The sequence below is a fragment of the Sminthopsis crassicaudata genome, chromosome 3 (genome assembly GCF_048593235.1).
Source record: "Sminthopsis crassicaudata isolate SCR6 chromosome 3, ASM4859323v1, whole genome shotgun sequence".
NCBI lineage: Eukaryota > Metazoa > Chordata > Mammalia > Dasyuromorphia > Dasyuridae > Sminthopsis > Sminthopsis crassicaudata.
The window spans coordinates 594,607,159-594,623,059 of NC_133619.1; the positions used below are offsets into that span (position 1 = coordinate 594,607,159).

The 15,901-nt window shown below is 41.3% G+C and overlaps 1 protein-coding gene and 1 long non-coding RNA gene across 5 annotated transcripts in view; one reads left to right on the forward strand and one right to left on the reverse strand.

Moving 5' to 3' along the window:
• Positions 1–492: 492 nt before the first annotated feature.
• LOC141559962 (uncharacterized) lies at positions 493–2,478 on the reverse strand. Its single transcript, XR_012487594.1, has 2 exons — positions 1,951–2,478; positions 493–1,429 (listed from the first exon to the last, which is right to left on the reverse strand). It is a non-coding gene; the product is annotated as an uncharacterized LOC141559962 (long non-coding RNA).
• Positions 2,479–3,019: 541 nt separating this feature from the next.
• The window catches only part of KHDRBS1 (KH RNA binding domain containing, signal transduction associated 1), a 32,818-nt gene continuing 19,936 nt past the window's right edge, over positions 3,020–15,901 (forward strand). For all 4 annotated transcript variants that reach the window (XR_012488511.1, XR_012488510.1, XR_012488512.1 and 1 more), the window contains exons 1-4: positions 3,020–3,557; positions 12,470–12,594; positions 13,523–13,639; positions 15,728–15,874. Coding sequence is in view for 1 of the 4 variants with exons in the window: in XM_074305329.1 (XP_074161430.1) it covers positions 3,155–3,557; positions 12,470–12,594; positions 13,523–13,639; positions 15,728–15,874 (792 nt within the window). In the remaining 3 variants the exon portion in view is untranslated. The remainder of the gene's footprint in view (positions 3,558–12,469; positions 12,595–13,522; positions 13,640–15,727; positions 15,875–15,901) is intronic.

Below are 15,901 nucleotides of genomic sequence, written 5' to 3' on the forward strand. Positions count from 1 at the left end.
TCACTGATAAAAGTCATAGAGAGATTCTTAGAAGAAACTCCTTGAAATGAATTGTAGGGGCTGAAACTCCAAAATCAGACAACCTAGCACTTCCATCCGTTGTGAGACAATGGCTCTATATACATAGATGAGATAGTGATGTGATGGCTCTCCACACCTTTGGTACTTGCTGAATGTTTGATGTTGAGCTAATTGGAGGCAAGGATTGGAGGTGGGGGAGGGGGGAGGGGAACCAGAGTCACTTGGCGGCAGGATGAGGAGGAGAGAGGCTGGAGACTCCAGACTCCAGGATACATCTTTGGCAAGCGGAGTGGCAGCTTGCCTGACTCCTTCACTTCTCCCCCTAAAGACCAAGGACTTTCATTTATCCTGACTTTGGCTGACCCTGAAGCCTTCCAGGGAGCTAGCCCGTATTTTACAATGAACATTAATTCCAGTACTTGTTTATCACAAGACCATTTAAACACACACACACACACACCGAACAATAGATATCATCTCAAAAAATGAAATTTAATAAGAATAAAGTCATGTTTGCCTTCCCACACTCCACCCCAAGTCAACATCACAAATACAATTTGGATCAAGTGTTGGTGAGACAGTCTACCTGAAAAAAATATTTTGGAGGTTTAGTGGAATGAAAGATCAATATGAGTTTTTAAAAAGTGATGATATATATTGGATTACTTGCGATCTAAGGGAGGAGGTGGGGGAAAGGAGGAGAAAATCTGAAACACAAGGCTATGCAAGGGTCAATGTCAAATTATCTGTGCATATGTTTTGAAAATAAAAAGCTTTGTTTAAAAAAAAAAAAAAAAAAAAGCAAACAAACAAAAAAAGTGACGATATTCCATCCAAGAAAGCTTAAAGTGATCTTTGGCTCCAATAAGAGAAGTATAGTGTGCAGAACCACCAGAAAACCTCTGTAAAGGTCTTGTCAAAGCATATCCAGGGGTCTGTGTGCCCCATTCTAAATAGGACACATCCTGACGATGGCAACCATGATAAAGAGGCCACTGAAAAATGAGGATCAGGGGCAGCTAGGGGGCGCAGTGGATAGAGCACCAGCCCTGAATTCAGGAGGACCCGAGTTCTAATTTGGTCTCAGACACTTAACATTTCCTAGCTGTGTGACCCTGGGCAAGTCACTTAACCCTAGCCACAGGGGGGGGAAAAGAAAAAAAAAATGAGGATCATTTGTAGGGTTTTTTAGCCTGGGGAAAAATGTCTTAGGATGGCTATAACAACAACCTTGCAGCATTTGAAGGATTTACTAGGATCACAGATTTACAGCAAGAAGCCCCTTTAGAGGTAATTTTTGTTTAACACCTTGTAGGAGGGGTGATTTGTGTAAATTCTTTATGCAAAGTCAGGTGGTTGTCCTTCCTTCTCGAAGATGACCATGACATCACGGAGGTGAGGCCGGAACCTGTAAGTGAATGGGATTAATTTGAGATGGACTGTGTAAAGTCACCAATCTCACTTTCTCCTCCAGAGCCATCAGTGGCTGTTTGTATGTATGTATATAAAGAGAGAGAGAGAGAGAGAGAGAGAGAGAGAGAGAGAGAGAGAGAGAGAGAGAGAGAGAGAGAGAGAGAGAGAGAGAGAGAGAGAGAGAGAGACACACACAGACAGAGACAGGGAGAGACAGAGACAGAGAGAGAGAGACACACACAGAGAGACACAGAGAGACAGAGAGACAGAGAGACAGAGAGAGAGATCTGTCCCTATTTAAATATCTGTCTATCAGAGGTATAGATCTCTGCTGTTACTCTCCAAACACTGAAGAGTAGATGAGATCCAAGAAAAGACAGCTAGAAAAGACTTTTAAAAGTCTCTTGTCTTTTCTTCACTAGCAATTAAACGTCAGTTTTGATTCTGATCCGTGAGATTTAGAACGTTCTCGTTATTCACTGGGTGGGATGAAAGTGGAGTGATTTGGGGAGTTACCTGTAATTCGATACAGATGAAGTAGGAAAAAAAACTCCAGGGATCCCCGAGCTCGTCATCACCTGTGACAAAGCTTTCTCGCGTTTCGAGCGGGAGCTGAGGGGAGAGCCTACTATTCCTGCTCACTCTTAGCTCCTGCCTTCAATCTCCCTTTCTCTAAAAAGCCGTTAACAAGCCAGTTCGCCTCAATAACCAGGGCCTGTCCCTCGTTTCTGGTTTGTCCCACGCGCCATCTCTTTGGCCGTTGGCATGTTCTCTCTCCCATTAGGCAGCGAGCTCTTTGAGGGCAGGGGCCGTTTTGGGATTTTTCCCGCCTTTTATCCCGCCGGCGCCTGTCTCATAGTAGGCACTTTCCCAGATGTTTATTGACTGGCTGAGCCTGAGTCTGAGCAGCCAGCTAGGTCTCGAGTCGGCCACTGCAGGCTAGGAGACCGACGTGGAAAGTCAGTTCCATCCCCCTCACCTTTTCCCCAAGCCTCTTTCCCTATTCGGTCATTCCTTCTGCTCCCTTCTACTTCCTTCCTAATCCCTTCCCCTCCTCCCCTCCTCCCCTCCTCCCCTCCTCCCCTCCCCCCGCCGGGCCTTAAACCCCCTCCTCCTTAGGCACCTCTCTATTTTCTAAGATCCCTTCGTCTTTTCCCTTCCCCCAGGGACTGTTAGAAGGGGCGGGGCTCCTAGCTGAGGCAAATCGAGTTCTCCCAGAGCCCGCGGGGCAGCGTTCAGACAAAGACATTCCACAGCCCCCGCCCCAGCCCGCTGCCCGCCCGCAGGGGGTGGAGACACGTGTCCGCTCTACAACTTGGTCACGTGTTACTAGGAGCGAGAGAAGGCTGGCGCGTGCGTACTGGTCTTAGGCAGACTCGGCTGGCTCTCCTCCACCGGCTGGTCTGTGGAGGCCGTCGACGTGAGGGGGGGTTAACAAGGTGCGCGCTGATGGTGGCGCGCAGGCGCCGTGGCCGAGTCGGGGACTTTGTTCTTGGTTCTGGGAGCAGGGCGGCGCCGGTGGCGGGCCGCGCGTGCGCAATCGCTCACTTCCGGTGATCTCTTTCGCTCTCTCGCTGGGTCGCTCTCTCGCTGAGTCGCTCTGATCCGCTCCGGTCGTCCCCGCGCCCGCTCTCCCGCCTCCGCCAACCGCCGCTGTTGCGCGGGCCTCCACCGCCGCCGCGCTCCGTCCCTCAGCCGCCCTCCCGCCCGCTCCGCACTCATGCAGCGCCGGGACGACCCCGTCGCGCGGCTGTGCCGGCCCCTGGGCCGCGGCGGCGCCGTGGATCCCTCAGGCGGCCACCCGCCGCCGCGCCAGGCGCCGTCCCGGCAGCCGCTGCCCTCTCACCGGCCCCGGGGCGGCGGCGGAGGCCCTCGGGGAGGCGGCGGGGGTTCTCGGGCCGCCCCGGCCACGCAGCCGCCGCCGCTGCTGCCGCCGTCTGCCACTGGCGGGGGCCCCGAGGTGGGCGGGGGCGGCCCGGCGCCAGCTCCGACCCCGCTGCTGCCACCCTCCGCCACGGCTGCCGCCAAGATGGAGCCTGAGAACAAGTATCTGCCTGAGCTCATGGCCGAGAAGGACTCCCTGGACCCGTCTTTCACCCACGCCATGCAGCTGCTGGCCGCAGGTGAGCCGGTCCCCCGTGGCGGCTAGCGCAGGTGGGGGCCCGGACCCAACCGGGGGTGGGGGGGGGGGGCGTCGCCGTAACGGCAGTGCCCGGGGTGGCCTCCGCGGAGAGACTTGCGGCCCTGCTCCTGGAGTCCTCCCTCCCTCACCCCTTGCTACGAACCCACGAGAGAGGAGTGGCATTGGGGAAATGTCACGTTAGGTCACGGGTCTGAAAAGGGAAACGAGGGGGAAGGGGTGCCGAGGACTCTGCGGAGCCTGTTTTCCCTCTGTGGAACGAGATGCCTTTGGGCCTCAGTTTATCCTCGCCCCAGCTTGGGGCGGGGTGGAGAAGATTCCTCCCGAACCGCGGCTCTCGCCTTTGTGCCTCTCCCAGGAGCTCCAGCCGTAGCCGGTGCCCGGAGCCTCGAGAGCGCCACGTTTTTGACTGACTGACCACAGGCTGGAGACGGGGAGGGAGCTGCGTTCGGCCCGTCCAGCCCGTGCGGGCCGCGTGTGGACCCGGCCGGGGCGTTCCGGGGAGGGAAGGAGGTCGGGTGAAGTGGGCGGGGCGGGGGGCGCCTGTGGACCGAGAGGTGGGAGGGGGACTGCCGCCGAGAGCGCCGCGCCTCTGTGGCCCCCTCGAGTTGGACTCGGCCCGAGGCTCGGGCGTCCCATTTGCTACGCCGGGAGAAAAGTGTCTTGCTGCCTGGAGGCACAAAGCCGGGGCCTTCTCCCTGAGCTCCTCTACGTCCCCCCTCTCCCGGTTGTTTAACGGCGTGGGATCACCTTGTTCTCCCCTCGAGAATCTGGGAACGGCCCCAGGCCCGGGGGGGGGGGGGGGACCGAAAGCGCGGGGGAGGGGATGCGGGGCGTTCTTTATTCCTTTTCCCAGAGGAGCAGGGATGGAGAGAAGTGCTCGACCGCTTCTCGCCTAAAAAGCCTGTGGTGTTGGTGGGGTGTTTTCTCCTGTGGAGAGCTCACCAGAGAATGGAGATCGCCGGTCTTTGTTCTGGGTGTACTAACACGCTCCGGTCCCCGATCCGCACCATCCAATCACCTGGTGCCTCGGATGTCTCCCTAGCACCACAGCCCATCTGCTTTGTGTTAGCTTCGAGTTGGTGCTCTTTTAATAACCCTTCTTATGAGAGGTTGATTGAGTTCATTAAAATCTGAACCTTCAGGGCTGGAACGTTAGGTTATTTGGCAGCCTTAAACAGCTAAAGAAGAGTTGAAAAAGAAGCGATTTTCCTTTTCTTTGTTCTCTATCTTGAAAGAGGTCTGACTTTAAAAACAAAATCTGAGATTGTCAGCATCCACGTAGTCCAGTTTGCCTCTCATTTGGGATAAGGAGAAGCATTTTTAGATCTCATGTTGTGTTTAGTGTTGCTCACAGTTAATTCTGGGTTGTGTGGTGTTATTCAATTCTTTTGGAAAACTGCATCGGAGGGGATGCTCACCTTTTACATTGAGATGTAATTGTGTTAAATGACACTTAAAGTGTCAGATTGGCTTAGTGTAGTGCAGTCAAAATGACATGGATTGCTTTTCATTAAGCACCTTCTCTTTTGATATGTAAATATTTCTTTGAAAATTACTGGAAGTGATGCTTAAATCTGTGACCCATTTTCAAAAAACCACTGATTTTCTGAAAGAAGGGTCTGATAATTAGGCTTTGTATTGCCGTTGAGTAGTTCCTCATTTGCATTTTAACTACTTAGTTTCTGCTAGCATCTCTCATGAGTAGCTCAATATCCTGGGCATTTATATTTCCAAAAGTATCTAAAAACATGTAAATGAAATGCATCATAAATGGCCTATGTTGTATTTTCCAGGGTTTAGGACTGTAACCACACACATTAACTCTTTAATCTGTGATAAGAGATCACAAGGTTACTAGATCCTTCTACCCTTTTTTAAATAATTTCTCAAAAGATAAGTCTATGTAATGTGAGTTTTAAATGAAAAGTTTCTTAGAGTAACCACCTGAATATATTAATCCTCAAATGCTTGAAGTTTTTCCCTCCTTTGTTAACCTTTTGTTTCCTTCTCAGACAAATTTTAGGAAAACCTTTTCATTTGTTAAGTTTTGGTTTTTCTCTTAATTAGGACCTACATTCTTAGTCTTTTTCATATTATGGGCCCTTGGTCAATCTTGTAAAGCCTATCTTAGAATAATGCTTTTAAATGCATAAAGTAAAATACTGAGAAAATATAAAAGAAATTAATGATATTGAAATACAGGCTTCAAAATATTTTTTAAGAAACAATTCTGTGCATCCCACCTTAAGCGTGGAAGAAGGGACTGGATTAGAGAAATAGTTACCAAATTATACTTTTTATTACAAAAATGCATGTGATTCTATAATCATTAAAAAAAGCTGTCATTCCTGCAAGAATTTGCAGGAAATTTGTTACTTGCAGCATTTTTTTCTTTTCTTTTTTTAAATTAAAGCTTTTTATTTTTCAAAACATGCATGGACAATTCTTCAACATTAGCCCTTGCAAAACTTTGTGTTCCAATTTCCCCCTCTCCTAGATGCCAAATAGTCCAATATTGGTTAAACATGATAGAAATATATGTTAAATCCAATATATGTGTACATATTTATACAATTATTGTGCTGCACAAGAAAAAAGAAGCAAAGTAAAATGCATATAAACAATAACAAGAAGAGTGAAAATGATATGTTGTGAACCACACTCAGTTCCTATAGTCCTCTCCCTGGGTGTAGATGGCTCTCTCCTTCACTGAACAATTGGAACTGGTTTGAATCCTCTCTGTTGAAGAGAGCCACTTCCATCAGAATTGATCATCATATAATCTTGAAAAATATCATTGTTAGGAAAACCAAATGGTAAGGATAAATAAACATTTTTGAAAACTATATTCCAGTTCTGATTTGGGATACTTTTTGTTAAAATATTTCTGAATGAATTGTAACAGTTCATTCAGAATTTCAAATATAAAATAAACCCCAGGAAATACTTTTTAAGACTGTATGAGTGGGCAGTATAGTGGCATGTGTAAATATACTTGTATGAGAATATATTAAAGAAGAAAATAATTTGTATTCTATTCACAAGATAAGCTATAAGCTCTTGACTGTGACTTTAAAAAGAGCCTTGAAATCTACTGTTTTGTGATGTGTCTTAACAATGAAAAGACTTAAATCCTGGGTATCATCAGGAAATGACTAGAAGCAAAAATGAAAACAGCAAAACCTTTCCTGACCCTTTAGAAAATATTGGTTCCTGTGTCTATACTTGGCATGTGTGAAGTTCTGGTCACTGAAGTTAAAGTAAGATGTAACTATTAGAAAAATGTCTAGAGAAGGACAATGAAAATGGATTAAAACATCATAGATAAGATTCAGATTCTTACATGAAAAAATTCAAGGTTGAGAGGGATAGGGACAGAGACTGTACAATGAAGGATAAGGAAAAAGCTAACAGACTTGTTTAACCAAATTGTAGAATAGAAAAGGTGAGAGAATTCCTTGAAGATTAAAAGGAACCTTTTTAAGGTCAGTAAAATAAGATACATACAGCATTGCTTTTGCATAACAGGACTTGTCAAAAAGAAGTACTACAGATTAAAAATATTAATTAAGAAAGGATTGGATAAGTTCTTGAATGGAACTTAAGTTTACTGAATGGTAAATTCAAAGTAGAGGTTATAAGGGAATTGAGAGGTGTTTGTAGTCCACCTTAACTTTTTCCAGTTAACATTCTGAAAGCCAGTTCCCCCCCCCCCCCCCCAAAAGGTCCATGGATGCCTCTAGCAGAGAATAACATGATGGATCTATTATTGACCTGGTCTAATGATAACTATCATAATTTTTTTAGATTAAATTACATCAGATTTAAGCTAGCTTTGTAGATAAATATAGGCTTTTTCATATGTTTTTAAGCATTTTTCTTTCATTCTTTGCTTTTATCTTAAATATGTCAAGCCTCAGCAGACTGAAGTAGGATGTTAATAGGGTGGGAGGCAGAGCTGGGTATATGTTTAAATTTTCATTTAAAATTACTTTTTAATTGGTTTGCAGCCTACTTTTGAATTCTGGGCCTGTTAATTTGCATGACTGCCTGATTCTCAAGCTGCTATTTTGGCATTTACATTCCAGTGTAAGCAAATTTTATCTTGACTTGAAAGTATTAACTTTCTGATTTTTCCCACCAAACTAGTGAGAAAGCTGACCTTGCCATCTTTAAGGGCAAGAGATTCAAACCAATAATAATTGAATGTCCACTGTGTGCGGTAACATCTGTTAGATGCTTTCTATAAGAAGCTTATCAAGTAGAAGAAAGGAAAGACAACAGATATGGAAAGTGAAGCAACAAAAGTGGTAAACAACAGCTCAGAGTAACAGAAGAAATTTTATCTTGTCTTTGGGGATTTGTGACTTTACTGATAGAGAGAACCCCCTTAATTAATGTACTCCAGTGACTGGCTTCTGCAATTTCAATATAGTCTTCAATAAGTGACTTGTTTTGGGTTATCAGATGGGACTTGAACTCAGGGCTCTTGATGACTCAGAGACATGCTCTGTCCTCTTTGCCAGGCTAATTCTTGTCAACAGAAGAGTTGTTACCAAGGTATTTTTTGGACAATGTTATGCTGGGCAGAGCAGTGACCTGAACTTTTATGGAGTTTTCCAGGAACTTAATTTGTAGTAGGCATTCTGAAGAGGGTACTTTACTTTAGATTGAGGGTGATCAGGAAAAGTTTAGATTGAAGTAGGGTTTGAGTTTGAAGAATTGGTTGGAGGAGGTAGGGCAGAGCAACCTAGGCTCAGGTGATAGCACTTGGGAGAAAAAGTCAAGTTCCAAGGGTTCTGCTGTGAATCTATGGTCTGAAGGTATAATTTCAAGGGAGTAATGCATTTTTTCTTAGTTTTTATCAATAGCATGTTTTTATTATTACCTACAGTTGTGAATATCTGCCCCCTTTCTCCTTCCTTCCCCCATCCTTCTAATAAAGCCATCCCTTGTAACAGAAGGGAGAAAAAGCAGGAAAGCAAAATTAGTCAATAAATTAACTGACAATATTTTCTACCTTTCCAGTGTTGCAGTAAGGCATTTTCTCAGTTATGCATTCTTAGGCTTCTTCTGGTAGCAACACAGATTTCTGTATACACATTATTTACTCTAGGAAATGATGGGTTTTCTCTCCACTGAATTTCCTTTGGTCCTTGAGGAAAGTTAAAGATTGCTTCACGAGACAAAAGAATAAAGCACATTTTGCTTAGGAGAAAGCCATTGTTGATGCAGCTGGCTAATCTTTTCTTGAAGATATTTATCACATCCTTGTAACCCCATTCCTTTTTGAAAGAAAGTTGAAGAGAATCCTAGATTCAGCTGGAGAGGTCATTGATTGGGTCAGGGGAAGGTTTATACTATCCAGTCAGAATGACTATCTTCCTTCCTGAAAATCCAGTGGATTGGTTTTCCCATTATTTTGGTTTTAAGTAAAATCCAAATTTCTCATTTAAATTTAAGCTTTTTTTATTCTTCCATATTTAGAGAACTATAGATAAATATATATCTTTTTCATGAGAGCCCTTAATATAGATTAAGATACCGAGCAGATCGCCTTTTTTTTTTTTTTTTTTTTTTTTAAGTTTTTTATTTTCAAAATCTAGGCATCATTTTCTTTTTTTTTTCTATATGCAAATTACTTTATTTTAAAATAAAAGCAATTCTTATAACAAATCTTTTTCTGAATTCAAAACATCAACATCTCAATGTTAAAATAGATTAATCAAAATATAACTTGGAATTACTTTTAAAAATAAACAAGTTCAAATGTAAAAAAAATTGGAGCTAACTGGAAAGAAAAAGTTACTTTTTTGATGTGCTTGTTACAAGGAAGTCAAAATGAGGATACCCTTTTTGATATTACAAGTAGGCATCATCTCTGCAACCTATCAACTCAAAGAATTGTAAAGAAATGAAGATACATAAGCATCTCTGCTAGCTTCATGCTGATATAGAAAACCACATATTAACAGAATCTACATCCCATGTTGTATTTTCATTTATTTCATTAAGCATTTCCTGATTACATTTTAATTTAGATTGGGACACAATCCAGAGTGCTTTGGGTTATATGTGGTCTGAAGACTGATTTGACACCTGTAATTTAGATGGTCTAAACTAAAATGCTGAGGGATTAAATGACTTAGCATGTTTCATGCATGGTTCAGAAGCAGGAATTTAGCTTCCATCTCCCCCACTACTCTGTTGGTGCTCTATCCATTAAGTAATGCTGCCTCAATCCATTATAGGCATCATTTTCAACATTCACCTCTGCAAAAACCTTGTGTTCCAAATTTTCTTTCCCCCTACCCTCTCCCTTAGATGGCAAGTAATCCAACAGTTAAACATGTGCAATTCTTCTATTGATATTCCCACAATTATTATGCTGCATAAGAAAAATGAGATCAGAAAGGGGGGAAAAAAGCAAGCAAACAGCAACAAAAAAAAATGAAAATACTATGTTGTGATCCACACTTAGTCCCCACAATACTCTCTCTGGGTGCAAATGGCTCTCTTCATTGAAAGACCATTGGAACTGGCCTGAACCATTTCATTGTTGAAAAGAGCCATATCCATCAGAATTGATCATCATCACAATCTTGTGTCTGTGTACAATGTCCTCCTGGTTCTACTTATTTCACTTAGCTTATCAGTTCATGTAAGACTGTCCAGGCTTTCCTAAAATCATCCTTCTGATTGTTTCTTACAGAACAATAATATTCCTTAACATTCATATACCATAACTTATTCAGTCATTCTCCATCTGATGGGCATCCACTCAGTTTCCAGTTCCTTGCCACTACTAAAAGGATTGCCACAAACATTTTTGCACATGTAGGTCCTTTAACCTTTTTTATGCAGATCACCTTTTAATTTTCTGTTCTGTAGTTTTAAACAGCTTTAGTTGTTTAACTTCACTGGGTTTTTTTGAGATTTTTTCATCTTTTTAATCATCTTTGTTTCACTTCTCTGAAGCCTTTCCCATTTCTCTACAACCTTTCTAAGAATTAGTATCTAAAACTAGTCATGACTGCTCTAAAGTATACTGCTGCAGAATATAGTAGGACTCCTTTTTAAAGTATTAGAATGAATTAAAAAGGTGAATGAAATCTCAATGTTTTGAACCTTGTAACCTGAACCAGTCTAAAAACTATCCAAACTAACAAAATTAAAAACTATGTTCTGATGAGCTGTGAAAGAACTAACAGAAAGGGCACAGAGAGCCATGATCAAAGATGAACTATTGTGCCTTCCTACAAGTTTATACATTCTATATATTTAAGGCTACAAAAGACCCCCTAAAGTTCATGAAGCTTGGGTTATCAGCTTTTAGTGGGGATTTCTAAACAGGAAGTTTATGCAAATACTATGATGGGGGCAGGATAGAGTGGCAGTGAGAGGGAGATGATACATGGGAACAAGCTTTTTTTAAAATGATAGTTAATAAGAGAAGGGAGGCTGGTGATAAGCTGTCAGTGAGACCCTGAGCATCTAGTACTTAGATAATGAATGAGAAATAGTTTCATCTGAAAAGTGAGAGAGAGTTTTGTGTAGAGGTTCTTAAATATAGGTGATTTAAGTTTAAATGGCTCTTCCTATCTTAACCTGTGTTAATAGAAGAAAAGGTTCATTGTGGTTATCTAGAAAATATATTTACCCAGGAACAAATGAAGCACATTTGGCTCACTATAAAGTTTTAGGAGATGATGCTGTGGTATCAATAGGAGCCTTGAGGTCAAGTCCTGATGTCTCATGGAGATTTGTTCTTGGGGAAAGAGCAGAAACTTGGAGTTGATTTAACACCTCCCTCTTCCCTTAGTCACTGAATAGAGTTACACTTCTGTTCAGTTTCAACTTGACTAAATGATGATTATAAAACTGTTAAGTGCAGGGATTATAAATGATGATGGGAAATTTGGTTCTTAATATAGAAAGAAACATAATAGGAATTTTTTGGTGGGGATTGGTTTCAAACCTAAGGCTTTTATGAGTGCTTGGAGTTATTGGTCTTGAGACTCCTTCCACAGATTGTCATCTCTAACTTTTGGTTCTATCATGCTGTGGTGTGTGGGTGGGGTAATGGAGTGGAAAACCTGTACTTGCCTACAGTTATAACGTAGACATTGGGTAAAGCAGTCCTGATTAAGTAATGGGTGTTTTCTCTGTGGGAGGCCCTGTGCTTCAAGGGGATGCTACTGGAGCCCTGAGTGAGAAAAGGAAAGGATTGAAAATGTCTCTTGGGCTGTCCGTAACCATATTACTGTTTAAGCTGCTATTCCTAAATAATGGCTGGCAGCTTAGTGCAAAAAGCCCTTTCTGATGAGGTCTAAAATAACCATCTTAACCAATTCAACTAAAATAGGTTAAGAAGCTTTCTTCTCTTTGGGCATTTAGTTTGGATTAGATGGCAACAGGAGGTTGCCTTTTGAAGGGTAGAAAGGATGGTACTAAACAGTCTTACAGAGAGCAGATTTCTGTCTGTTTAGTCTCATTTGGAAATTTGAAATTTAATTAACTTCCCCAGATGGTTAAAGGAGTGAGTCATTGGGAAGCAGAAAGTTTGTATTTAGAGAATTGATGTTTCTCTAGTCATACCAACCACATGTGAATTTTGACACTGATACCAAATACAGAATTTCCTTTTTCTTTATTGGAAGTTCAGTGATTCTTGGGAAATCTTTTTAAAGACTTATTTGCTTAGGAAGGTACAGAGCAAAACTGCCTCTACTTATGATTACAGCTGTTGGTGTAAGTGCTTTGAGTAAGATTCTTCCTGAGAGCATGTTGCTTCATTTCCTTGATTCCTTTCATACAGTATTCAAGGTCATAGCTCTAAAGAGACTGAAGAATTTTCCTTTCAAAAGTAAAACGACTGTTTATTCTATTTAGAAATCGAGAAGATTCAGAAGGGTGAATCAAAGAAAGATGATGAGGAGAACTACCTGGATTTATTTTCTCACAGGAACATGAAACTGAAGGAACGAGTCTTGATACCAGTAAAACAGTATCCCAAGGTAAGACAGGGGTCACCTGGAAGATCCTTTCATCTTTTTAGTAGATGTCTCACCAGTCACTAAATGGGTAATTATTTGGGGGAAGGGGATGTTTCATGATGTTTAGAGATTTATTTCAGCACTAAGGAAAACTTAGACTATTTAGTATCTCATTGTCATTTCTGAGCTACCAAAGGATGTTCAGGGAGGTGGTATCATATTTATTTATATATTATCAGGGAATTATTTCTTTTTTGTTTTTGAGTTCCAACTGTAAAAATAAACTGACACTAGAAAACTAGAAATGTTCAACTTCATAAAAGTTGCCTGTTTTAAGAATAAATTAGTTAAACTAAGTATTAATTTAGCCTGAATCCATGGCAAAATCAAATTATCTACTGTAAAAAAATAGTTCAAAAACTCTTTAGTTTGTTGTCTGCATATTTGTGCAGTATATGGTTTTTTAAGGAGGATAAGGGTTTGTGATTGAATGTTTCTTTTTAAGCTATTAATTCCATCAAACATATATCCTTAAATTATATACTACTGTTATTATCCTAATCTGATGCTTCATTGTGACATGGAAGTGATCTTAGGTTCTCAAAAACCATGCTAAGACAATGAAAGCTCTGGGAAAGTCCTTTCCAGCTGAGAAAGACGCTGATGGCAGGAGCCCATTGACAAGTGTGCCATGAGACAAAAGAGACTAAGTGACTTGGAAAGAGTCCTCTTTAAAGAAGCTTGGCCACCAGGGTGGAATGGAAGAAGACTGTAGGAAGAGCAACCATGATGTAGCAAATGGAAAATCCTTAAAGTATCAGAATAAGACAGGATTTAACTGGATCCCTATTACTGGTGGGGACTTTCTTATTCTGAGAATGTTAAAAAATTGTATTCAAACAGTAAGCAATCACATCTAATTGTTGTTGTTCTTTTCATTCCCTATCAGTTTAATTTTGTGGGGAAGATCCTAGGACCTCAGGGGAACACGATCAAAAGACTGCAAGAGGAAACTGGGGCCAAAATATCAGTTTTAGGAAAAGGTTCCATGAGAGACAAAGCAAAGGTAAGTAAGGAAAGGGAAAAAAAATGCTACAGAATTATTTGGACAGCTTGGAAACTGTTGTCTTTGGGAGTAAATATCTTGAGCTCCACTGCATAATGTGATGCCTTCAAGAGTTGGGGACATGCTCTTGTTAACTAAATTTACACGTTTATTGGCAGCTCTGGAAAACCACAGGGACATTTGAAGTATTCTTTTTTAACTTTGCTTCTTTCCATTACCAAACAGGACTTGGACATGGGACATGGCAGAGTTTCTCAGCAACAGCTCAGAAGCGCCAAAGCTTGCTTAGGTTAAAACACAAGGGAGACTGTGAAATAAGAGAAATGTCACCTCTTTCTTGAAAATCAAAAAAGTAGGAGCTAGCAGAGCAGACTAGTTAGTGCTTTTATTATTTTTTTTTCCCTTGTGTGTACTTAAAAACCAATGAGAATATGGTAATGGTGGCTAGTTGTGATAACACACATGATTGGTGTTTGAAAGACATTTGGGGAAACTTTCTTCTTTTAAGGACTTGCTTCTTTCCTTTGTTAATGCAAGTATTTTAATTTTGTTCTGTGATTTTGAACTTGGCAAACAGCAGGTTTGAACATTTGTATTTACAAAGAACAGAACAAGAGGATTATGTATGAAGGGGATGTGAAGGTTGAAGTACGTACTAAATTCATTTGTGTTAGTTCTAAATGCTGTCTTGCATTTCTGTATGTATCACTATTGCTAACTTATCCTTCTCCCTTTCCTCTCAATTCTCCCCTCCCCCCAACAAACAAAAAACCTAAGCCTACATAAAAAGTTAGTATCTTTCTGCAGAACAGATCCATATGTTGGGCCTGATATTTTGTGCCTCAACCTCTTGAAGAGGTTGGGAAACATTTTGTAACTTTGGTCCCTCTGGAGTTGTGATTGTTAGGTCATTGACTTGATCTGAGTTTTTAATTTATTTAAAGCTGTTTTTCTTTACAATGATGTATTTAATCATTGTATAAATTGTTCTGATTTTGCTCACTTAACTCTATCACTTGCATATCTTCCCATGATTGAATCTATACCAAATACAGCTACTTAGTGCTGCAGAAGGGATAATGTACAGTAGAAAGATTAAATTTGGAATCACTAGACTTGATTTGGAATCAGCTCTTTTTCTGTGTGCAATCTTGGGCAAGACTCGTAGTTCTCACTAAGGTTTCTTCCTCTATACAAATGGGGACATTACCCTACTTAGATTATCTCCAAAAATCCGTTCAGTTTAGAATTCTGTTAACTCTTCCGCCCCATAAAAAAAGAAAGAACAAAACCCAAAACAAAAAATAGCCCAAACCCTATAAATCTCCAGAGATAGAACTGGAAGTGATTAGTTCTCAGCTAGAATAAAAATAGGTGCTCTTTTTCCTTACAAAGACTGTAACTTGTATTTTTATTTCTGAATCACCAATATGACAGTCATAAACTAGTGACAAGGTACATGACAATGCCATTGTTGCTGTTGAGCACTAAATTTGGAGCTAGAGATCTAGCTGCCTATGGGATGGTGAGCAAGATTGACTTCTCTGTCCCACCAGTCCTCAGTTTTCTGGTTTGCAAAATAACTAGATTGTATAATCTCTAGAGGTACCTTACCAATTATAAATCTTCAACTGTTCTATTTTGAGGCTTAAGACATGTGAAATTATTCATAGGAACTGATTTTTCTCCCTTCATTTTATTGTTGTTTTTTTTTTTTTCTCTGAATATTTCTTTTTCATTTTCTTTCCCTAGTATCTCATAATAGGGAGAGGACACTAGTTTCCTAAAGGCTATGCCTACAGAACTCACTCTTCTGGAGGTCATATCAAGTGAGATAGGCTCCATGTGTGGACTTTGCTTTGAGAACAATCTTGACTATATTAGGGGATAAGTTTAGTACCCAAGTTTGGGTACTAGCTAATAGATATTTTTGGCCAAAGCAGTTCATGAGGAAGAACATTTAAATAGTGTATTCTGTTCTGCTTTGTTAGTAGGTCCTTGAAACATCAATCTGTAGATGTGAGCATGAATGACTTTTAGGTTGTAGAAATGCTGTATCTTTATGTACCTCTTTTTCCTTTCTCTCAGGAGGAAGAGCTACGCAAAGGAGGAGATCCTAAGTATGCCCACTTAAACATGGATCTGCATGTTTTCATTGAAGTCTTTGGGCCCCCCTGTGAGGCTTATGCCCTCATGGCTCATGCTATGGAAGAAGTCAAGAAGTTCCTTGTTCCGGTAAGTCATCTACGTCACAGAGCTTTG